General features: G+C 42.4%; 1 protein-coding gene across 2 annotated transcripts in view; it reads left to right on the top strand.

The window, feature by feature from the left end:
• The window catches only part of PTPRG (protein tyrosine phosphatase receptor type G), a 727,870-nt gene that overhangs the window by 483,642 nt on the left and 217,520 nt on the right, over window positions 1-26,708 (top strand). For both annotated transcript variants that reach the window (XM_077451904.1, XM_077451902.1), the window contains exon 9: window positions 25,525-25,709. In XM_077451904.1, the coding sequence (XP_077308030.1) occupies window positions 25,525-25,709 (185 nt within the window). The remainder of the gene's footprint in view (window positions 1-25,524; window positions 25,710-26,708) is intronic.

The following is a 26,708-nucleotide window of genomic DNA, read 5'->3' on the forward strand; positions in this document are numbered from 1 at the left end:
AAAAGCCAAACAATGTTGCTGTAACTGCTTAGAAAGTGTTAGATGGAATTGGGCTTTGTGTTTGTCACTTAAAATGGAACTTCACCGTCCCACCAAAAAATTAAGTTAATGTACTGTGTACAGCTTCTGCTTTTTCTATACGGGATAAGTAAACTTACAAGCCCAGCCAACCCAACATCGTCCCATTCTGCCTTGCTCTCCTCCAAAAGGTCCCATCTCATGCTGCCATTTTTCTCTCTACATCATCAGGGAGCCATCCGCCTCTTCAGGTTCATGCAACCGGCCCTCTGGTAATGTGGCATATCTGGTAAAGATTGCCCCAAAGCCTTCTGGGATGGGTGGGTCTCCCAGGAAGCTGTGGGTAGCTGGGGCTATGTCATTGTAACTTGGGGCTTAAAATTGCAGGTCCTGAGCTACTAGCCAGGCCTTAAGAGCTACTCGCCACCAGTTGCCCCACCCAGTCCCTAAACAGTCCTTTGAAAATTATCATATTTTATTTATCACAGTCAGATCAATGAAATATGATTGTCGATTTCTGGTATTGGTTATTTTATTTTTTTCTTCAGTGTAGGAGTTAATAAATTATACTTGGGGGCGAACAGGGCAGCCATCAGACATTTTGGGGCCCCTTACACAGCTTTAGGCCTGGAGCCCCAACCCCCACCTGTACACAGTCAGCCCCCCTCCCCACCCCTTACATCTGTACACCCTGTCCCCTATGACACACACACACACACCCCCATACACGCCCACACACACACCCCCATACACGCCCACACACACACACCCCCATACATGCCCACACACACACGCCCGTACATGCCCACACACACACACATCCCACGCCCATACACCCCCATACACGCCCACACACACACCCCCATACACGCCCACACACACACCCCCATACACGCCCACACACACATCCCCCCACGCCCACACACACACCCCCATACACGCCCACACACACATCCCCCCACGCCCACACACACATCCCCCCACGCCCACACACACATCCCCCCACGCCCACACACACATCCCCCCACACACACATCCCCCCACACACACATCCCCCCACACACACATCCCCCCACACACACATCCCCCCACACACACATCCCCCCACACACACATCCCCCCACACACACATCCCCCCACACACACATCCCCCCACACACACACATGCACACACATCCCCCCACACACACTCGCACACACATCCCCCCACACGCGCACACACATCCCCCCACACACACAAGCGCACACACATCCCCCCACACACACAAGCGCACACACATCCCCCCACACACACAAGCGCACACACATCCCCCCACACACACAAGTGCACACACATCCCCCCACACACACAAGCGCACACACATCCCCCCACACACACAAGCGCACACACATCCCCCCACACACACACACGCGCACACACATCCCCCCACACACACACGCACACACACACAACTCTGGCCACCCTATACACAAATAGCTCCTCCTCCTTCTTACACACAGAGGCCCTATTTGTAAAGGGGGTCTGACACATGTCCCTGAGACGGTGTACAGTAGAAGCAGCACTCACACGAGGAGTGCTCATGCAGGAAGCAGCCGCAGATGGCAGTAAGGAGCCCGATGTGAGCAAAATAACAGTGCAGCAGCTCTGTTGTGAATGAATGCATTGAGAAAGATAGGGCAGTCATGCTAATAGGAGGAGGAGAAGGGTCCGAGAGCGCCTGCCACCATCTTTCTTCCTCGCCCTCAGCTTATTTCCACTTGCCAAATAAGAGCAGGTAAAGAAATTTTGAGGGCTGTTGTAACAGACTAGTTTCCGTTTACAGAAAAAAAAAAGGGGGCTACGTAGTTCCTACAAAACGAAATAAAACAGATAAAATAACTGCTGTGTTAGAAAAACTACTTTTTTTAAAGAAATAAAAAATGACTGCATCAGCCCTCACTACAGACCTCCAAGGGCCACACAACATGTACCAAAGGGGCGCATGTAGTCCTTCAGCCACCAGTTGGGAACCAGGTGCCCAGGTCTTTGAGTGATCAGGAAATTAGTATGTATAGCCTTGAAGAAAGAAGGAAAAGGGGAAACCTTTAAATAAAATGATCCGTACACATCCACTATTTAAAGGAGAAGTTTCTGGTAAAAAATAAACCCCTTATACTCCCCTCTCTCTGCTGCATCATCTGTGTTATGCTGCAGCTGTCCCACATTAGGTCTAACACAGAGAACTGAGCGATCACATGACCGCTGATCACTCAGCTTTCTGTCTGCTTGGAGCGGAGATTGCCAATCGCCATTCTCTGCTCTGCCAGTGCTCATTGTAGTTCCTAGCTGGAGAGAAATCGGGTACAGCTCCTGTGACCCAGAAGAGCAGGATGGCCAAAAAATCTTTGGCTATACTTATTTTAATGGCCATGTAATCCATTTTTCATGAAATAATTTCTTACTGTGTTTTTATATCTCCTTGTAACGTCCTTTGTGAGCTCACAAACCCTCATTTGTTTGGACCGTGCAATGTGTATTAGTTGTGGTTGTGCACTGCTCTATGCACACTACAAATCCCATTGTCCTTAGGCCTGGTTCACACCTATGTGTTTTTTTTGTGGTGCTTTTTTTGCACACACTACAGTTCTTTTAACATGGGGAAACCCACATCCAATTCGCACTAGCGTGAACCCAGCCTAAAGGTGCATTGTGTTAAAGCAGATATTTTGTGCTTGTGTTAGACGATCAGGGCCGGACTTAGCATTGGGCTTGACTGGGCTCAAGCCCATGGGCCCCACCAAGATACATAGCCGAGTGCACTCGGCTCCGCTCACAGTCACGCCCAGTCCCGCCCTATGATGGACATAACACAGGGACTGGGCGTGACTGAGCCGAGCTAAGTACACTCGACTCCACTCGGGACTGCGAGAGCCGCCGAGAGGACCCGAGATACACAGGACTCTGTATTTCGGTTGCGCCATTTTTAAACTTCAAGACGGCAATGACAAGGCTGCAAATGACACTGGGCACTGCTGCAGATGGATGGGCAAGGCTGCAGATGGACACTGATAAGGCTGCATTGATGGGCATTTAAATGTACGTTATTTCCTTAAACTTCCCTCCTAAACTTGGGGCGTGTGTTATATGCCAATAAATACGGTAATGTATAGAAAGTAGGGCCCCAAACGTGACTCGGGGCCCCCACCACACTAAGTCCTGCCCTATAGGCGATCAATTCAAAATGAGTGGGATGGTAGTGCACCTCAACAGCCCAAAAAAACCTGTGTCTACACCTTTTCTTGCAGTACACCACAACATCAGTAGCCATGCATGCGTTGCGGAAGTGGGAACCTTAGAGAGAGCCTTAAAAAAAAAGAGCAAGAAATAGAGTGGGTAAACTTGAAGGATTTGCTTTTTTTTCTACCGTCACTCTTCTATATTTCTTTGTGTTATAAGTATCAGGGAAATTTCTATTTTCGGCCTTCTGTGTTTGGTTGTAGGTCATATAAATGACAGCAGATACAGTATGTACCTGTATGTTGTTTACTGTGATTGTCAATGTGTTATAATGCAGCTATTCTCTATACACTCTGACACATTTCTACTAATTAGCATTTCCTAGGAAAGAGAGCTGATTATGTGGTAGAGCTCAGCAACTGGCAGGCAGAGTGGATGAACTGCTGCAAACAAGTCTTTGTGTGAATAGTTGAGCTGATGTGGGAACAAAGAGGGTAATATTGAGCTGATGGGACCTCATTACCATATGAGCATTCCTAGATGAATACTTGGGATCTACACTAGAGCGTTCTGCAGCTGTTGCTACAGCATAGCTGGCGGGCGAGGGGACCTGGTTTTGTAGCTGGGGTGTTAATAGTCCAAAGGCATTCAAAAAAGACGCATCCCCAACACCCCCTGTCACCCTTTGTAGAATAAATGGAGCTTGCATGTTCCTGCCAGGCTCTTAGTCTTCTGGCATCAGCAACCTCTTCATGCATTGGAATAATGAAGATGCTGCTGACATATTTAGAGGATGAAATAAGAATTAGTGACTCATTCTCCAGCCTTGCATTTTTTATAATAGTGCAAATTTTTCTTTTAGGACTTTTTATTATTTACTTATATTCTCTCCCAGTCAGAGCAAAAGTGTTAGGCAGAGTGTTGGACTGTAATGTTATTTCCTATCCTGCCCAAAACAGTGCAGGTAAAAGACACCTGAAAATACTGTCATTTAAAGTGATACTAAAGTCTTGTTTATTTGTTTTTCATTAAAAATAACAAACATTTTATACTTACCTGCTCTTTGCAGTGGTTTTGCACAGAGCAGCCCCAGTCCTCCTCTTCTCGGATCCTTCTTCAACGCTCCTGGCCCCTCCCTCCTGTTGAGTGCCCCCACATCAAGCTGCTTGCTATGGGGGCACCTGAGCCAAGCCACAGCTCCCCGTGTCCATTCAGACATGGAGCCCTGCCACCTCTCCTACCTCATTGGCTAACTGACTTTGACAGCAGCAGGAGCCAATGGTGCCGCTGCTGTGTCTCAGCCAATTGGGAGGGAGAGTCCCGGACGGGCCAAGGCACTCGTGGACATCCCCTGGATAGAGGGGGCTCAGGTAAGTATTAGGGAGTCCGCTGCAAGCAAAAGGTTTTTATATTAATGCACAGTAGGCATTAACCGCTTCAGCCCTGGAAGATTTTACCCTCTTCCTGACCTGGGCACTTTTTGCAATTCGGCACTGTCAGTTTAACTGACAATTGCGCGGTTGTGCGACATTGCACCCAAACAAAATTGACATTCTTTTTTGTCCCACAAATAGAGCTTTCTTTTGGTGGTATTTGATCACTTCTGTGGTGGTTATTTTTTGCGCTATAAACAAAAAAAGAGCGACAATTAAAAAAAAAAAAAACGCAATATATTTTACTTTTTGCTATAATAAATATCCCCCAAAAATATATTTAAAAAAACATTTTTTTCCCCTCCGTTTGGGCCCATATGTATAGTTCTACATGTTTTTGGTAAAAATCGCAATAAGCGTATATTGATTGGTTTGCACAAAAGTTATAGCATCTACAAAATAGGGGATAGTTTTATGGCATTTTTTGTATACTTTTTTTTTTTTACTAGTAATGGCGCCGATCTGGGATTTTTATTGGGACTGTGACATTATGGCGGACACATGATTTTATACATGCATCACTTTGGATGAGCACCTTCGACAGCCTGTTTCTTTTTCCCTGTTGACTTCAGGAGTTTGGCTTCCCCAGCTTTAACGGTGTTCACAATTTAACCACTTCAGCCCCGGAAGAATTTACCCCCTCCTGACCAGAGCACTTTTTGCGATTTGGCACTGCTTCACTTTAACTGACAATTACGCGGTCGTGCGACATGGCTCCCAAATAAAATTGATGTCCTTTTTTCCCCACAAATAGAGCTTTCTTTTGGTGGTATTTCATCACCCCTGCGGTTTTTATTTTTGCACTATAAACAAAATAAGTGAACATTTTGAAACAAACACATTATTTTTTACATTTTGCTAATACCCCCCCCCCCCCCCAAAAATATATATAAAATTGTTTTTTTCCTTCGTTTAGGCCGATACGTATTCTTCTACATACTTTTGTTAAAAAAAGAACGCAATAAGCGATTATGGATTGGTTTGTGCAAAAGTCATAGCGTTTACAAAATAGGGGATAGTTTTATGACATTTTTATTAATTTTTTTTGTTTTTTTAAATGGCGAATCGGCGAGATCAGCAAATTTTTATCGTGACTGCGACATTATGGCGGACACGTCGGACATTTTTGGGACCATTGTCATTTATACAGCAATCGGTGCTATACAAATGCACTGATTCCTGTGTAAATGACACTGGCAGTGAAGGGGTTAACCACTAGGTGGCAGTGTAGGGGTTAAGTGTTTCCTAGGGGCATGTTTCGAACTGTGGGGGACGTGGCTGTGTTTTACAGATCACTGATCTCTGCTCCAATCACAGGGATCAGAGATCAGTGTCACAGTTGCTACAGGGAGATGCTTGTTTACTTTAGCATCTCCCAGTTTTACCTCTCCGTGAGGCGATCGTGGTTATCCCCGAGGCAATCGAGTCCGCGGGACCCGCGACCGGACTCATGGAACTTCCGTGCGCGCCCCCGCCGCCTCTTAAAAGGCAACGTACAGGTACGTGGTTTTGCCTGTACTTGCCCTTCTGCCTACGTATATTGGCGTGAGGCGCTCGGGAAGCGGTTAACTCTAACGTCAGCTAGTTCAATTGAGCTTTGACATTAAACTCTAGAAGCTGTTTGGTTACTATGTACAGCTACACCAGATTCTATGTGCACCAGTTTTAGTAAATCTCCCTCATGGTGTCCTTGTCTCTTCCTATGAGCTCAGTTAAGAGCAAAGCAATCATATCTTGTGTAAACTACTATTCTCATCAGCCCCAGTGTAATTGTCATGAACAAAGGCAGACACATTTGAAGTCAAGCCTGGGTAGCAACTATTGCTGCTTTCATTGATACAGTGGAGGAAAATGTGTTATTCAGAGAATTGCTATGTGAAAATAAAAGCCAGAAAAAAAGAACACTGATGTAGCTACCACATTTCAAGGACTGGTAAGCTGCACTATATTATATTTTTATTTTTAGCCTTAGAGACACTTTGAAAATGATACCCTCCTTCAGCCATGTTGAGCTCAGTCAAAGACATATTAGTCTCTGTGGGGATCAGGCTGACACTAACTGACATTTCTGCTCTGGCAGGAAGAGAATACGACCAATTACCAGCATACAACGCTTCCCGTTAGGTAAATGTACTGTTATAATGACATAGGAGTGGATAATCAGATTCTTACTAATCTCAATTCATGACCAGTCCTTAACTTATGGCACCACCAGAGAGGCACAGCTTAGTAGTGACATAACTGCACCATGCCTAATCAGACCGAGGTACAACCTTAAATTGTGCTTACCCACAGGTCACACAATGCAAATGAATGCTAATTGAGAAAGTAATTCCTCTGGGTGGACAATAGACCTTGCAAGCTTATCTCTGGAGATATTGATGTAGGCTTTATCAGAACTTTCCTTGAACTGATTGCTAAGTGGGATGTTTTGCCTTCATTATAAGCACGTGATTAGTCTCACTGTCATAATAAGAAATGCTAAAGAAATACGGAAAGGAGCACCAGACCAAAATGAGATAAGAATCCAAGATCAGTTTAATTGTTGATAAAAAAAGTTATATAAAAATATCCAACGTGTTTCGAGAAGAAACCCAACCCTTCATCAGGGCTAAAAAAAAAAGCTAGGATTATAAGTTTCAGGTTCTCAGTACTCTGCACTCTCTTAAAATGTTTCACCAAAAGTTGCAGAGGAAGTCTATATTGTGACTTCCAAACCACACAAAGAGGAAATGAGATCTCTCAATTTATTCTGTATGCAAACTATGCCACTAGGTGCATCAGATGGCATTTTTGGAATTTATTAATAGGTTTGGAAAATCATAGACCTATAACCTAAGGATTGGAATTTTGTTTTGGTTTATGTAAATTACAAAATGGCTTGCATAGCTATTTTATATGTTATATTATTTTTGTTAGCAAAAGGTTTCCTTTTAATTAGCCACACAGGGCTTAGATTAGAAATGTTAGAGACCTGTTGCATCAAATGCCTGTATACGGCTGTCTTCCATTTCCCCTAGCTGGCAGTTATCTTATGCTGGAGCTGTCCAGTACAAACTGTATAATCCACTTCGGAGTGTTGCCTGCAGGGCGGTAATTTGTTTTAGTGGAGAGTTTGTGTTTCCGGATGTGATTGGGCGTTCTGTGACCTTTTCTCAAAGATCTTTGCCAAGCCAGCAAACTAAACTTCACTTGAAGCGGCACAGACCCCTAACTGTTTCGTAATTATAAGCGCTTAACATATGCTTGACCATTTACCTCGCCAAGTATCACAGTTTTATACTGTGTTCTGTTTGCTGATCTGATTAACCCCTGTGATTCCAGGAAGTTAGTGATTTTTTTTTCCCTCATGTGTTTGCTATGAAATGCATAAGTAAGAGATAATGCAGCATTATCTGATAGTTTTCTAGATATGAAGATATTAAACAGATTTATGAAAAATTAGGGACATTTTAAATTGTTGTATGAATAGCCTCTTAAACATTCCACTGAGAGCTTAGCCATGAAGTCTGAATGTTGAATGAAATCTGGTGAGGTTGTTTTGGATGCAGATTTTTTTTTTATTTTATTTTTTTTTATAAAGGGTTGTATTTGCAAAAGTAGACCTGTTCTGGCTTTTGCCTAGTTAGAGTAAAGCTGGCTGTATAGTAGAGTTGCACGATTAATCGTTAAAAAGTCACAATCTCGATTCAACCCCCCCTCACAATCTTAATCCAGCTTTTCCACGATTCGTAGCAAGTGCAGAGCCGTTCCCTGCCTACTCACAGCTGTCAAAAAACACAACCATCCGGCAAATGTTTATCAACATTGCTCATTATGGACATAAAAGAAAACATTGTAACATTTAGTTCTTTTGGATCAAAGGGATGAACTTTGGTCTGTAATTGAGGTCAGATTAACCACAAAGACTAATGCCGCATACACACGATCGGACTATCCAGCGGACAATTCAATCGTGTGTGGGCTCCAGTGGACTTTTTCTTCCCAAAAGTCTGGCGGACTTAGAAATAAGACTTGCTTCAAAATTGTCGGCAGGACTCGGCTTTTAGCGGACAATCCGTTTGTCTGTGTGCTAGTCCGGCAGACTAAAACCGGGCAGCTATTGGCTACTGGCTATGAATTTCCTCATACTACATCATCACGTTCGAATCCGCCGGACTTTTGGAGTGATCGTGTGTGGCCAAGTCCGTTCGCTTGAAAGTCCAGCGGACCTCAGTTGCAATGTCCGTCGGATTATCCGTCGGACTAAGTCCACCGGATAGTCCGATCGTGTGTACGCGGCATATGCCTTTTTTCTGACGCTTACAAGTTTAAATCAGTATTTTCTGCTAGAAAATTACTTAGGACCCCCAAACATTATAATTATTTTTTTTAGCAGAGACTCTAGAGAATAAAATGGCAGCTGTTGCAATATTTTATGTCACACTGTATTTGCACAGCAGTCTTTTAAACACTGTTTTTTGGGAAAATTCAATGAATTAAAAAAAAAAAACAGTAAAGTTAGCCTATTTTTTTTTTTTTTGTATAATGTAAAAGATGTTACGCCGAGAATCAAGAGACTTGAGAGAATCAAGATCTTTACGCTAAGCACAAAAAAATTGTGATTCTCCTTTTTTCCAGAATCATGCAGCTCTACTGTACAGTGGTAGAATTTTGTATGAAAATGGTTGCTTTAGAAATGTTTTGTTTTTCTAATAGTTAATGTGGTCAAATTGATCATTTTCGATTGTAATGATGAGCAAAATCAAAGAAGGGTGGATAATGTTTCACATTTTTTATCCGATCAGGGAAAATTCTTTAAATTCATATTCCCATTCAAAATCACATTTACTTCTGTTTAGCCCGTCATGCCTGTCGTGGCCATCAAATGAAACTAATTCTAGGTGTCCCCTTCAAGCCATAGGAGAAAACATTTAGTTTGTGGAAGCAGTATTTAGCATTAGACGTGTTACGGAGGCATGAAGGTCTAAGTGCCTTATGATATGAACAAGGTATGAAGGACTAGATGTCATGTGACAAGAATGAGGCATGAATGACTAAGTGCCTTGTGGCATGAATGAGGCATGAAGGACTAGGTGCCTTTTGGCATGAATGAGGCATGAAGGACTAGGTGCCTTGTGGCATGAATAAGGCATGAAGGACTAGGTGCCTTGTGGCATGAATGAGGCATGACGGTCTAAGTGCCTTGTGACATGACTGAGACACGAGGGAGTGGGCACATTGTGACTTGAATGAGGTATGAGGGACTGGGTGCCTTCTGACATTACTGAGGCATGAAGGACTAAGTTGTTTGTGACATGCAGGAGGCATGAAAGGCTAGTTGTCTTTTGTGACACAAATAATGCATAAAGGACAGTGCCTACTGGCATGAATGAGGCATGAAGGGCTAGGTGCCCTTTGACATGAATGAGGCATGAAGGACTAGGTTGTTTGGGAGGTTGTTTGGGAGGGTGGATGTAAGGCATGTGATCAAATATTTGCATCAGTCATACAGTTTATTCTCATACAGTAAAATACATAAAAATTCTATATATAAATACTACGTATCGTAAGAGTTAGGTTACAGAATATACACTAAAAGGTTAAAAGTTAGACATGTCCATACAAGGGCAAATTGCTTAAAACTAGGCTGACACGTTTCGAGGATAACCTCTTCATCAGAGCCTGACTTTTAACCTTTAATTGTATATTCTGTAACCTAACTCTTACGATACGTAGTATTTATTTATATATAGAATTTTCATGTATGTATTTTACTGTACAAGAATAAACCGTATGACTGATGCAAACGTTTGATCACACGCCTTACATCCACCCTCCCCACAGTCTTTTTCAGACCACTCCTGGTCAGTCTAGGCAATGGGACACAGTATTATTATCTTAATTTTTGTGGCTTTAAATAGTACTACAATCTCTTACACTATTAACGGCCTCACGAGTGCAGGAGTATATCTTCTTCTTTTTCTGTTTTGCACATGAAGGACTAGGTGTCTTTGTGGCATGAAAGAACCGTGAAGGACTAGGTGACTTTGTGGCATGAATGAGGCATGAAGGACTAGGTGCCTTTGTGGCATGAAAGAACCATGAAGGACTAGGTGCCTTTGTGACATGAATGAGGCATGAAGGACTAGGTGCCTTTGTGACATGAATGAGGCATGAAGGACTAGGTGCCTTTGTGACATGAATGAGGCATGAAGGACTAGGTGCCTTTGTGGCATGAATGAGGCATGAAGGACTAGGTGTCTTTGTGGCATGAAAGAACCGCGAAGGACTAGGTGCCTTTGTGGCATGAATGAGGCATGAAGGACTAGGTGCCTTTGTGGCATGAATGAGGCATGAAGGACTAGGTGCGTTTGTGGCATGAATGAGGCATGAAGGACTAGGTGCCTTTGTGGCATGAATGAGGCATGAAGGACTAGGTTTGTGGCATGAATGAGGCATGAAGGACTAGGTTTGTGGCATGAATGAGGCATGAAGGACTAGGTGCCTTTGTGGCATGGATGAGGCATGAAGGACTAGGTGTCTTTGTGGCATGAATGAACCGTGAAGGACTAGGTGCCTTTGTGGCATGAATGAGGCATGAAGGACTAGGTGCGTTTGTGGCATGAATGAGGCATGAAGTACTAGGTGCCTTTGTGGCATGAATGAGGCATGAAGGACTAGGTGCCTTTGTGGCATGAATGAGGCATGAAGGACTAGGTGCCTTTGTGGCATGAATGAGGCATGAAGGACTAGGTGCCTTTGTGGCATGGATGAGGCATGAAGGACTAGGTGTCTTTGTGGCATGAATGAGGCGTGAAGGATTAGGTGCCTTTGTGGCATGAATGAGGCATTAAGGACTAGGTGCCTTTGTGGCGTGAATGAGGCATTAAGGACTAGGTGCCTTTGTGGCGTGAATGAGGCATGAAGGACTAGGTGCCTTTGTGGCATGAATGAGGCATGACAGTCTAGGTGCCTTGTGGCATGAGGGACTGAGTACATAGGGACTTGAATGAAGTATGAGGGACTAAATGCCTTCTGACATTACTGGGGCATGAAGGACTAAGTGACTTGTGACACCAATGAGGCATGAAAGACTAATTGCCTTGGGATGTGACTGAGACAATAGGAAATAGATACCCTGTGACATGACTGAGGCATGGGGGAGGACTGTGTCAGGTGACAATACTGAGGCACGAGAGCCTGGGTACCACATGATGTAACTTGGGCATGAGCCCCATGTGTCTGTGACTCCAGTACTTAGTAAAGTACAGTTTATAAACTGCCTGTGTTGCCTGGCTATTATGCCTACACATGGCCTTCAGTATTTTGAGTCACTGATCTGAAACAATTTACAGGGCAGGAAAATTGCCATAAAGTCAGTTGTACTTCTCTACATGCTTGTTCCTGCTCAGTGACTCGAAGTATTGAAGCCATATGGGTGGCTGGACAAGTCTGCTACCATTTGCAGAATGAGAGGTCAGCATTGGTAGGCTTCATGTATTCTCTCAGGAAAGGTTTCCTTGTGAAATGAGAAATGTCACAAAGGGTGTAAAGGAACTGGCTGCAGCAGCACGTGTAAAGCCCCGTCCTGAGGTTTGAGCCTAATGCAGGTTGATTGCCGATCAATGCATGGGATATTCTCAGCAGCACCTGGGATGTTAATGCTTCCCCTACTTAGTGCACCAGGTTAATCCAACATAATCGTCGATTTAGTAGTCTCAGCCCCTTCGAAGTCATTTATACTAGACAGAAAAGGTTTTTTTCGGACCGATTCTTAGCTAAGGCAATGTTCCAAATATTGATCCGAAGTCAAAGGTACAGCGCTATTCAAGAGAGGCAATTTAGTTCACATTCACTATTTCACCCAGCCTGACATCATAAATGAAACCATATCTCACCGTAGAGTTATTGCCGCTCAGCCATCAATCACAGCCTCTAAAGGTTGCCTTGTGTATTGCGGACCTCGAAAGGTGACATAACACTTCTCGCCAGCTCCCTTTGGGTTGTCTGTGTCAGGTTCATTTCGGAAAAGTTGATCCCATGCTTCAATTCCGACAATTTCCCTGAGCAGAATACATCGGAGGCCCCGGTTTCTCGCAGAAGCCACATAAATACCAGATGTGGTTCACAGAGAGGGCACTGAAGAAACACAAGATCTAGGAGATGAGCTGCAGGAGATGGCAGTTCATTGTGTTTAACCTGTCAGACATTTCCATTTAATAGAAAAAGGTCAAATTAATGAGGCAATGAAACACATTTGTCAGACACATGTCATTCTAATTTAGGTAATATTACATTATTTGGTTTTGTAAGGGATGCATACATTGTAAAAGATTAGAGTGCTTTAGCAAATGCCCAGATGAGCTCCAGGCAGCTAAAACATTAATGCAGCTACTGTATGATTATTATTATATTCAATTCATTTAAATGCCTCGACCAGACATGGTCTCAGCCATATGCAGTCCCCTTAACAGCAACACTGTAAAAGGGAAGGGACACCGCTTGGTGCTAATCAAGTTTCCTACCTGCACATGTGCTGACAAGGACCATGCTGATAGGAGAAGAGAACAGAGATAACCTCATTAGTCTGTTGCTGCTCCTTCACTGTTCAATCACAGGCTGGAGGCAGGGACAAGACCTACTGTAGGTCTTTTCACTGCCTGCAGTCTGTGACTGAAGAGTGAAGAAGCAACAACAGACTAATCCTGACATCTCCTTTTTCTCTTCTCCTATCAGCATGGTCCTTGTCAGCACTTGTGCAGGTAGGAAACTTGATTAGCACTAAGGGGTTTATTTACTTTTTCTTGCCACTGTATCTGTGCTGCTTGAATTTAGTGTGGAAAAAAGAATTTGTAAAACTGGCCACACAGAACAAGTTATTTACCGATACCTGATGAACAGAGCGAAATTTGAACCATGGGTGGGCATGTCGCCACCTCTCTTCTACCCAACCTTCTTTGATCTGAAAGTTGGTGGAGCCAAACCTAAAATTGCCAGCCACCCATGACTGCGGCCAGTTGACTCCACCCACTGTGCTGGTATTCTGACAGCCACTGGTGCTGGTGTTCTGTCCAAAAATGTCCGCCTATCGAATAGTGTCTGCTGTGTACTGTGCAGCGCTTGCGCGGTACGGAGCACAAGGAGAATCGGAAAATCTCAGAGGATGAATGGCGCCTGCGCCGTGAGTCCAGGTGCTAGCCCCACCATCCAAGTGGACATTGGGCTGCACATATTAGAGGGCCCCTCACGGGCTCCCTTCGCTCACCACGCTTCAGGCACGGCCTCGCTTCGCTGGGCTCTTTTTATTCTAACTCTGTCCACTTGGATGGTGGGGCTTGAACCTGGACTCACGGCGCAGGCGCCATTCATCTTCGGATATTTTCGGAACCTGCTTGTCCTGTGTACTGCGCATGTGCAGTACACAGCGGACACTATACGGCGGGGGACACTATTTGACATGACACCGGCTGTCGCAATACAATAGCCTTCAGAGATTTGTCCATCTGTGTTGTTAGTCTTGGAGTGAATGGGCAGGTAAAACCGTACCTGCATCTGTATTACAATGGTGTATTTAGGAGTTTGCCTGAAAATCATTTTATCACTTATACCAGATCCACATCTTTTGGGTATATATATATATATATATAGATATATATATATATATATATATATAGATATATATATATATATATATATATATAGATATATATATATATAGATATATATATATATATATATATATATAATTATGCAAAACGAAGGCCACGTCTGTGGACAGTAGATGAGTGTACCTGGCTCCTAGGTATTTCCTCCAGTTCTGTGCTGATGGCATTGCTGGACATCTGATGTTGAAGTGAAGTAAGCATGATGTGTCTTTCATCTGCTGCATTAGGTTCTTGGCCGACCACTGTGTAAGTCCTGAACGTTGCCCGTTTTTTTTTTTTTTTTTGCTTCTTCAAAAGAGCTTAAATGGCATATCTTGAAACCAGTCTGCTTTGAAATCATTCTGTCTGGGAGAGACGTCACTGATGCAATACCTTGTCTTATTGCTGTGTTGTCTTACCATGGTGTAAGGCCTGTGACATGAAACTGTCTTCCACAACCTCATCTTAGTAGCAGAGTTTGGCTGTTCCTCACCCAGTTTTAAGCCTCCTACAAAACTGTTTTTGTTTCAATTAATGACTGTTTCAACCTACATTTGAAATTGATGATCATCACCTGCATAGTATAATTGGCTAATCATACACCTGCTCCCCCTAAGACCCCCCCCACCCCTTTTTGTTACCTGGACCCGATCCAATCCAGCAATGTGCACAAGCACAGTGGCTCCAGCTGCTGTCTTTCTCCTCGTTGGACAGATTGAGCAGCTATCCGTGTGAGCACACAATGAAGAGGAGGTGGGGGACCCCAGAAGAGGAGGATTGGGTTGTTACGTGCAAAGCCGTTGAGTAGATAAGTATAGACATGTTTATTTTTGTTTAAATCGGTAAAAAGTAATGCAGGAACTTTTTTCATAATCCTTGCGACATGAACGGATTCCACTGTTGGCAATGAGGTGCGACTTGTCATGCGATTTTGAAACGGTCACTACGCATGACAAGTCACACCGGTGTGAATGGGGGCTCAGTTCTTCACAATATGGCTCTGCTTAACCCCATGCTTCCTTTAAAGCAAGGATATGCAATTAGCGGACCTCCAGCTGTTGCAAAACTACAAGTCCCATCATGCCTCTGCCTCTGGCTATCATGCCTGTGGCTATCAGAGTCTTGCTATGCCTCATGGGACTTGTAGTTCTGCAAACGCTGGAGGTCCGCTAATTGCATATCCTTGCTTTAAACCATAAAAAGTTCCAGATGGGCCATTCGTCTACTGCGCATGCACATGACTAACTTTTTCATTCTTATGGTTGGCTTTGTACTCTGACTTTTGGGTGGCTGGTATGGACCAAGCCACAGTATGGACCAGCCACAGAAATAAGGTATATCCAATGCCAGAACTTTTTTTATTTTTTTTGTAATTTGGATAGAGTAGGGAAACAACATGCAGCCGTCGCTGATTTGCATTTAGACGAAGTAGATGCAAAGAGGGTGCAGAAGAGATCAGAAGCCCTTAGATACAACAAAGAATGAAAAAAAGGTTAAACCAATTATTTTATGAAGATGAAAATAGCAGTTTTTATGATACTCTGCGCTTTACCGAGCGAATTGTCATCCAGATATGGTTTACATCCACTTTAACACTAATTGTCTAGTAAAGCTTTGCTTTTGCATAAACATTTTTACAATCAGTATCATGTTCAGAGACGGAGTGTCGCCTTCTAACGGTTCTGAGAGTAAAAGATGCCATCTTCCAAAGAATAAACTTGTGTGATCTGAAACCGCTACAGCAGAAAAATAACACCATATTGATCCCAGATTCCATTGTGGCAGTTTCATCACTTGCTGGCCTCCTGCCTCCTCCATTAGTGTGAAACTTTGTTCAGAATTCCCAGCACTGGCCAAATGCTGCAGTCATTACAAAGCAAAGTTATTGCGTCATGCTTCTGCGATTAATTTTGTGTAATATCAAACATGCAAATAATAGGAGAGCAGGTGTTGTGAGAGCGACACCTTCATTGTGGTCCTGTGACAAGAGACTGGACAGAAATCACTCCACCGGTGGGATTATCTTCAGCTAGCGTGTGCAGCACTGACCCCCGAAGGAGCTGCTGGTTTGATTTGGGCCTGCACTCTGCTAATAAACCCCACTAACTTGCAATACAATACAGTACAATATAATATAATACAATATAATATAACACAATATTGACACTTTGGGATCCACTGGCTCCACCTGCTGGGAGAAAACAATCCTCCACACAACGGGGTACTTAACCAAAGTATATTTTACTATAAGGATTGGCAAACAGGTGGTTACAATAATTGTGGTGTCATCCCAACATAGAATGACAGAACAATGACTTTTGATATAACAATTATAAGTAATATAATTACAAGGGAGCTTCCCCTACTTTTATAGCTATGTGTGAGATCTCACTTGAAGTACTCAGTCTTTTTGGTCGTCTTGTCTTCGCTAGCAATGATAATTCCTTATAATTTGTAATCCAAGGGTTAAAGTAATTAAGTTGCGTTAAGGATGATCTTAGTGTTGCTTCCGTAATTATAATACAATACTTGAGATGCAATAGTAAGTAGGCCTTATGCCTGCCTAGTGTCAGTTGCTATACTCCTCCTCTGTGGGACTATGGATCCCAGCGAGGCCTGTATATAATTCAGACTAGGTGCAAAGTTTAGTAAACTGTGGGCCTCAACCCGCTCACCAACTGGATCAAAAGCTTGGTATGGTAACTCTGGTCCGGTGTTTGCAGCTTAATTCTATGTCAGTCGGCTCCGTCACTCCGTCCCATTCCGATAGGTGGACCTAGTCTTTCGATGCTCAAACGAGTGTCTCTGAATCTTCCCAATCCGATCACTGTGTCTCTGGCACTTCAGGTCACTCACACAACCGAGCAGGATTGCGCTCTCACGGGCAATAAGCCACTCCCTCCGGGAGGCCTCCTCACAAGTCCTCACAAGCAGGCCATGTGTTCCCAAGAGACCTAAGATGGCCGCTCGGGCTCCTTTTAAGTCCTACCCAGCATGCACTGTCGGATAAGGGTGTCCATGGGTAGGTCACCCGGCATCCTGGGTAAAAAGTTCAACTCTCTAGTGTAAATAAGTCACTTCCTGTACAAAGTTCAATGCTTTGATAAAGCAAAAATCATTTAAGTCCACTATCAGTGTTTGGCCGATAGATGGCGCCAAACTTTAAGCCATAGAAACGTCCATAGCCTTTCATTGTAAATGCTAATATAATTTAGTAGGCAAGGATGCCAACGCTACATGTGCAATACAGCAAACCTAATAAACCTAATATTGAAAGCCAGTTAGACATCCATGTTAGTGCACACCCCCAAACGCAGACCTTGTGCACTCGGGCCGTTCGCCCCAGCGCGGATGTCCTACTGGGAGCGGCGGCTGTGACGTAAAGGGGGCTGCTTGCATGGGAACACATGTACATCCCTGTGCAGGTAAACGCAGCCTTTGTGGGTGAATGAGGCCTAAGAAGATGGAAAATGTGATATAGTGTGTAATAGTGAGGTCTTCTGGCTCCCCTTGTTAGAAAAGCAGCTCTGTAGCATTTTATAGCTTAAAGCAGAAATTCTGTAAAAATATACATCTTACCACAAAACAAATCCTGAACACAAGAGCAGTGTAAACATGTCTTCCTAGCGACGCTTATAATTGTGATCTCCATGTCGGAAGCAGTTATATAATTCAGCGGATTCTGTCTGAGTACGCAGCGCGGCTTTGCAGAGCAGCATGACTCAAGACGGGGAGCTGTTGACATGTTTTGTTAATGCTCCATGCCCATAGTGAATGAACCATATATAAAAGCTAAGCTTGCGATGTAAAGATGTCCACTTAGTATGCTAAAATGCACAAATGTCACATGCTGTCACATCCGAATATGTGATTATCAGGCAATTGAGACACTGGCTACTGATTTCAGCATGGCGTGTAATCTGTGCGGTGGTGGAAATGATCCGGTTTAAAGCATATTTCAACTTTTCCATTTATATTTGGGAAAACCTCACCATGTTTGTTTTCCCTTTCACACAGCATGCTCACAAATAATTAAAGCGAATATACCGCGTATATGTATTTTTCTTTACATTCCTAGATGTTTAGGCTTCATGCACACTGGAAGTTATAATGTTCTAGTCTTTCACTTTAAGGTTTTTGCAATAGCTTTTATTAGAGTTTATTAGCGCTTTTCTGCGTTAGCGTTTTTTTAGGGTTTTTTTTTTTTCCTTTTTTTTTTTTTTCAGTGGATCAAAAATTCATCATTTGTGAGCGTTTATCGACGTTTATCAGTGTTTATGAGCTTTTGGCATTTTTTATAGTCAGAAAAACGACGCCTGAAGGCGATTTTATGGCGTTCAGTAAACAGCCCATAAACTCCACTGCTGATAAACATCCGAAGACGCCCATGTGTGCATGGACACATAGGATAACAGAGGGGAATTTATAGGCTGTTAAAAAAAATGGCTAAACTCCCAAAAACAGCCATTTATGAGCTTCAGTGTACATGGAGCCAGAGAGTAACTCTTAGGCAGATTGCAAGCGACTCTAAACGATGTGAAAAGAGAGGAAACTCCATCTGTCCCCTCTGACAAGGAAAGACACCCCAAGCATCAATTCATTAACATACAATGCAGAAGGTCAACTTCTAGGCCTTTAATTCCTAAGACAGTGTTCCTAATCTAGTTTACAACTCATTATGACATCTGCTAGCACAGTACAGACAGGGTTAATTCTAGTAAATGTTAACTTCCTAGTCCTCATCCGTTCAGCAGACAAAAAGAAACTGTTTTGAATTGTTCAGAAAGGAGCAAGTTAACCCCTTCCTATCCAGCTCCGATGTCCCTTCATAAAAGCTATTACACCCGGGGGGAAGGAGGTCTTCCTGATCACATGACCATTGTGGTTGGTTATCACAGTGGTCACATGATTGACTGCCAGCCCTGTCTGTTTCCAATCATTACTAGAGACCAGGGGCTATCCCTAACAGCTGTCTTTGCTAGGATCACTCAGGTTGCCTATATGTGGTGTATGGATCTTAAAGCCCACCTTTTTTTTGTCACCGTACACATGCATTACATGGATGGCAAGAGGTAAAGGTTAAAGCAGCTATTTTATTATTTTTATTTTTTTAAGTTCTGCTATGTGAATGAGAGCATGGAACAATTATGAAATGGGTATTATACCAATTTGCCTGCAAAAGTGGAAATACACTTTAAGGAATACTTGGGGCTTGGGTATGAACCAGCCTTTTTTCAACCTTTTTACATAGAGGAACTATCAGAACCAGATCTGAACCTGTAACCTCTGTCTGGCACTCTCTCTCTCTCTCTCTTGCTGAGCCACTTGAGGTTCTGGACCGCTCCTTGGACAATCTTGTGTTGAACATTTTTTCTAGTGAACTTTGAACTCTCTGCTCCTCCCATGAACTTCCTATTTAAGCCATGCCTTTATCCATATCTTTTATTTGGCCATATCTACCACTCATTACTGACCTTTGGCTTATTCCCTGACTACCCTTCTGCTTGATCCCAACCTGAAGCCACTTGTTACCAACCTTCGGCTTGTTTACTGACTTCTGCTTTATCCCTACCTACTATATCTGCTACTTGACCCCGGCTTGCTTACCTCCTGGTGGGGCGATCCTGAGGGCCACGACCTATTACTAACATGTAGCAAAACCCATCTCCACCATCGGGAGCTCTGGTGTATATCGGTTAGTACTTAGATTCCGCACCCCGGGTCAAGCCACTTCATCAACAAGGGTGATCTGCTTGTATACCAATCCTGCTGGTCGGTGGGGTCTCTACTGTTATAGCTACTGGTCTCTGAGTCCAGACCATGACGGAAACCACTGAAATCATTTTCTGGTCTTAAGGAACCCCTGCTAATAAGTACTATATCTACAGCTGACTGTACATTAGTGTGATGCTCAGTGGGAAGAATTCTCCTTGCATTAGTGGTTATTGGGAAGAATTCCCTCTTTGTAGATTACTATAAGATTGTCTGTATTAGTGGGAACTTATCTAAGAGGCAGAAACTGCTACTTGCTCAATGAACCCCTAGCAACCTCTGTAAGAACCCTGGTTGGGAAAGGCTGGTATAAAGTTAAAATTCTTTAGCAAAAGCCCAGTGTGTGTAGATAGTTTGACAGACACATCTAATATGCCATGTTTTGATGTGTATATTTTTGTATGCATCCAAACACAACACTATAGGAATCAATTCGGTCATACACACAGCTGCGTCTACAAAATAAAGGTGTGTCATGTTTAAAGGATACGTTCACCTTTTGTATTCAGGGTGTAGCCTGTAACATGTAAAAATTGCACCGGTCCTTGCACCCCATACCCCACCCCCACGAGTCCCTGTTTTAACAGCGAACGGGGAATTCTTTTTTTTGCGGGGCTCCACATGCACGGACATGTCATGCATTCTCAGTGTTATGTGAATTGGAAAACTACAACTACAAGCTTGTAGTTCTCAATGTACTACAATGACACTGTTGAGTGCTCTGATAGTTCATTTTCTCTTTCTACCAGGGTTCATCTGCCTTTCCGTACGAGGTATGAGCAGAGAGATACAGTGAGAAGACCGCAGGAGTCCTGCATGGCACCAGCGATCTTCTGACAATTTCACGTGTCCAAAATTAGTAGGAAAAATGTACACGTCTAAATGTGATACTTTAGGTGTATGTTTTACACAGAATCTTCTACTAGTCCTGCCAGTAAGAACTCATGTTCCATGCAGAAAATAGACACCTGCCCATGTGAATGAGCCCTTAGCTTGCCCTGGGGATGCGTTTGCAAAATACTTATAAGTAGCAATTTTTGTCGACAGTAGCTGTGTTCCCCGGTATTGTAACAACGGCCCAAATACAGATCTGCTAATTTAGGGGATTTAAATTTGCTTGCTTTTTAGTTTTTCCCAGCTGATTAATTTACTCATTTGGGAGTACGACTTTTCCATAACCACTGTCATGTGTTGATAAATGCCCCTTCCTTTCAAGAATAATTCTTTCTAAGGTTGTGATCCGTGACTCACCATGCATTCTGTTTCAGAGACCAATAGTTTAAAGTGGACCTTTCAATATAATTTGTACTTTGTGGGAAGGAATAGGGTACATGGCTGCATTACAAAACCACAGTATTATTTTGAGTAATATGGTTGTATACATCCAGGAAACTGTATATATTTTGAGCAAATATGACTCTTGTGTATATATACAGTGTGTGTGTGTGTGTATGTATATATAGATATAGACTTTAGACACACACACTGATATATATATATATATATATATATATATATATATATATATATATATATATATATCTTGATAGATATCTATCTATCTATAGAGCTATAGAGATGTATATGGGTGCTTCAAAAAGTTCCCACACTTCTTATATATATACACAGCTGTGGACAAATGTGTTGGCACCCTTACAGCACATTGAAACAATGCTTTATTCCTCCTGAAATTGGAGATTAAAAACAATTGACACATGTATACTTGCATGTATCTTTGGTATGTCAGAGCGAGTTTAAAAAAAAAAAAAAAAAAAAAGTTAATAAATTATTATTTGTTCTACAAAGATATTCTAAAATGCCCTGGACAGATTTGTTGGTACCCCTAGGAAGGATAACAATAATTGGATTGTGGTGATATTTTAAACCATTTTCTGGCTAAAGGGTTTTTACCTTAATGCACTCATTGCATTAAGGTAAAAACTTTCAAATGCTGCTCTCCCCACACCTTCTCTGATGACTACTGTCACTGAGGCTAAAAATGATGGGAATTCCAAAATTTGAACCAGGACTAGAGGGGATGTTGTCCAGTGGGAACACTTGTTCTGATGAAAACAGATTTCCCTTACTTTCCAGAGATTTTTCAGGAGTTTTGGCTTTAAGTATACTTTAATCTACCACTGATTTAAAAATCTGAACCCTAAATATTTAAGTAGGTTCTTGAAACCCACAGGGGTGAGATTTGTTTTCCTGCTATTCATTAGGAGATATGGTCTTGAAAATTATGCACTGGCTCCTAGTGATGTTATGCTCTAAGCATTATATGTCTTCATTCGGCTAGAAACAGGCCAGAGCGGTTTATTCATTAGATAAATAATAGCGTGCATTATGCTCATATATTATGAATCAGTTGCAGCATTCCATAATGACCCAGAATGTCAATACATTTTAATAATGCATCATTTTGTAGTTGATTTGATCAGTGGTATTTCTTGCGTTGAATTTCAAGTATGATTAGGTGGTGACCTCGAGGAAGTGTGAAGTACTCAGGCACCGTCTTTGTGCATGAATCCTGTGTATTTCTCTCGGAGATGTTCTTCTGTGATAGACGAGCGTCTCGAGAGAAAGGGGGAGATAATATTCCGTCATAAACATTGGATTTCCCTTGGCGGAGGGAAGAGAGTCCGATAGTGAAGAGCACAGCAATATCTCTGTTCTGCTTCCCTGCATAGAAACCCTATGGAATATTTCAATGCAGCGTCTGCGGCTTTATATGGAAAAGGAAAAGACTTGATTTATTTTGTATAATACAGATAGAGCAGATTGCATTTTAGTGAACAATAGGGTAGAGTTATAAAAACTAGAAGGAAAAATGTTTGAGCTGCCTGTAGCAATTAAGATTCCTAACATAGAGGCCTGGGTATGGAATGTAACAAGTCAAATGTTACAATAAAGGTCTTTTGCCCACCAATCAGAATTACTATTAGTATAATGATTCAGGATTTATAACATCAACAGTTTGCACAGTACGTTACAAAATGGAGGAAGATTGTACAGTTTAGAATCTGGAGAAATCAGAGGGCCCTGCTCGTTGGCTCTTACATTTCAAAAGGAATGGTTGCAATTGGCAAAATAGATAGTAACATTCACATTCATGAATCCAAAGCAACACCATCTATTTTTTATTTATTTTTTGCTTGATCATTGATCCCCTTTAAATTAAAAAAAAAAAGAGTGATCATATGTGAGTGATAGAGGCACGATGGGTCAGGGACATATTCTGACACATGGAGAATGGCCTGACACATGTTTGCAGAAGCGGATCATTTGTGAAAGTGATGGTTTTAATGCATGAGCCGCAATCTCATTTCCAACTGTCAGCGATCACCGGAGCATAAAAAAGGGTTTGCTGCAGGGCCAGAAGAAGGTCCCAAAGTTTCATTCATTCCTTCTTTTCCTGTGGTCAGGATCAGATTGAGAGATGTGCTGCTTTCCACATTTGTCACTTTGTCATTTACAATTGATGTATATGGGTAATAAAATCTGAAGACACAAGGAACTCAATTAAAAAGTTAAAGGCACAGGGAAGCCAAAAAAACGGTGCCACATTTTCTGCCAGTGTAATTTACAAAGTTTTTATATCATAAAATTTACTTTAAAGTACATTTTGATGCAACTTTTTACTTCTATGTTTTTATCATTGTTTGTCATGGACAGATGTGTAAAATCTCCCTCTAGTTCAGCATTTCAGGGTTTGTAGCCTAGCTTAATTCTTTCATAGGGCCCTCAAAAAGTTTAGACATTACCCCAGGCAAATTAAACCTGAAAAAAAGCCATTAATAATCTAGTTACACACATTCATTAAAGATCAGTAGACTTATTTTCCTTATAAACAACAATGGATTTTCTGCTATACATTACAAATAATTTTTTCAATTTTTTTAGAAAATTCGGTAACATTAATATATTACTCATACCCAATTTATATTGGGTGCTTCCATAATGCAGTGTGTACAATGTGTACTGGGCTCTCTAGTAAGAAAGCCCAGCACTAGCTCTCCATTTGTAAACAGTTTCCGCCGGTTAAACCTATCCAAACAGGCGGCGTTATCTTTCTGTGTGTAATCCAATGTCCTGCTATACTGGGCACAACACAGGCTATTCACAGACTATTTAAGTGGCTTTGTTGCTTCATACTCCCTACCTGCTGCCCTAAGTTGGAATATATGACATATTTATGTCTTACACTTTTTTTTGTTGCATTTTACTCCGTCACCCACATAACACATGTGGTGGAAAAGAGTATGGGCTTTAGCACATAAACATATGCGTCCATGAAGGGCCAAGGTGTCCCTAGTACATGACTGAGCTGTCATAGAGAGCTCTCAGTCTCTCGTTATGACTGGAGGCTGGCAGGAGGGTCCCCCAATCTTGTGACCACCGTGACAGCCAGTCAGAGTGGTAACATGATCCAGAAGTTCATCTCACCTCCCGTGCATATAGACTCACTTAAAGTGACATTGGGGTTAGGCAGGCTGGAGTAAAACTCCCGTCTAAACTTTGTTACAGAGCTTGGTTTTTATTGCTGTCTATTTCCATCTTCAGTTGTTTCCAAAGCTTTCTCTAGCTCAGAAACCAATGTCTGATTTGCTCATGGCAACCAACACACTTTGCCCTTTCATGGGGTCTAGATTTCAGTTAGGTGCTCCAGAAGCCAACTCTAATATGATGGCCTCACAACCCTAAAATCTGTGATCACACAATTACATCGACCCCAAGTAATACAAATATGGTTATTCTAAATGCAGTTAAATATGTAGCTATTACTTTCTCACCTAAAGCGTGACATGAAAGCGAGGAATAGTTTGCCATCCCCCTAGAACCTAGTTGCTATTCTACAAATTCATGCCTGCCTTTCATGGTCTCACTGGATGCTGGAGGATAAACAGAAGATGCTAAATTGTAGCCACTATTCATACAGAAACATTTACACTTGAGGACCTATTTGAGGGCCACTACCAATCAACCTTCCTACCCATAGAACCTTTGAAGACAGGGCTGTATTGTAAAGGATCTTCAATTCAGCTATAATCCAATATTGGGATTAGCGGTGAGCATTTATAAAATTCAAGCAGACTAAAAACTGGGCAATTTCTGATGTTTATGAAAACTATGCAAATATGGTAATTTTTGTACTTAGCAGATTATGAAAAAGTAACCAGCTGTATATTCTGCACATCAGAAAACCACACACACTTTGAGGAAGAAATAAACCATGCATAGAACCTGCCCCGCGCAAGCTGTCCCCCAGCATCTATGTTGACCTTTTTTTTTCTTCCATTAGCAAAGAAAACTGCAGCATTTAAATGGATTGATCCTTAGGTATAACTTGCCGAGGGATCTGTGAGTGATTTTAATTGAAACAGCATTTGATACATTTTCACAAATTAGCTGGCTGTTTCTCTAATTAACAAAGCTCTGTGTGTTTTTTGTGTTCCAGTCTGCAGCACCCCACCTGTCAACATGAAAGTGCAACCGGTAAATAAGACGGCTTTGTTGGTGACCTGGAACCAGCCTGACATTATCTACCACCCACCCATCATGAATTACATGGTGTCCTACAGCTGGACCAAGAATGAGGAGCCGAAAGAGGAAATGTATACAAAGGACAGCGATAAAGAACGGGTATGGGTCCAGGTTTAAAATAGTTACTAATTAAGGCTGTTGGAAAAAAACATAAAAAAAAAAAATAGAAAACAGCGTGTGTCGGTCACCTTTCTTTTTAAATTTAGATCTGAATTAAAAATAAGTTAATAGGAAATCACGCTATCAAGATCCTTGACAGACTTTAGTAGGAAGGTCTTTATATTGGATGGCTCAACCTATGGCCTTTTAGTACTTTTTGCGCAGCCCTCAGGCCCAAGTAATCTGAATCTTCTCTAACGTTTCTTAATTTGAGCCATTGAAAGGAAAATATTTAATAGTTTGTCTTCTTCTAGGTAAATGGTTTTGTGTATCTTTTTCACGTTTTTATTTTATGTATTTTTTTCTGGTAATGGCGACAAATGGGGCTACCGTCAATTTCCTTATCGTACATCAAGGGACACCGATTTACACTATTATTCCTTACTGGATTATATGCCATCTCTAGGGGAACGGACACTGGTAGACCAAAGTCTTGTACAGGAAGACCGCCCCTAAATAACCCCTCCCATACAGGAAGTACTTCAGCTTTTTACCAGTGTCTGCGAGGTGCACGTTTGTTTGAGCTCTCTCGAGCTCCAGGTCTTGAGTCGCAAACTGGTTCTTAAATGAATCAAGGGATTGACCAATCCGATCCATTTGAGAAAAGCTTATATGCTTAAATAAATGGTATTCAAGCCTTGCAAAGAAGACGCAAGGATCCTGAAAGTTTTTGCCTGTAATGCAACCTTCGGGCGCTGGACCCTGTGTAGTGGAATCCTGGACACTACAGAGCTAAGGCACTCCTGCAGGGTGCTGTACAGGTCCAAGGGAGTGGACCCTAAAACAGGAAAAGGGTACCCAGTCCTTGAAGGTCCCTAAGTGACAGAACCTGCCGTGATGGGTGAAGCTTGGGCTCTTTGTTTCTAAGGTTTCCCTACGCCTGGAACCCCTGTATTTACTTATTGTGGGATGCCCCATGTGTTGTAACAATCTGTCAAA

The sequence above is a fragment of the Lithobates pipiens genome, unplaced genomic scaffold, assembly GCF_037356315.1.
Source record: "Lithobates pipiens isolate NorthernLeopardFrog02 unplaced genomic scaffold, aLitPip1_a1.2 Scaffold_23, whole genome shotgun sequence".
Classification (NCBI taxonomy): Eukaryota; Metazoa; Chordata; class Amphibia; order Anura; family Ranidae; genus Lithobates; species Lithobates pipiens.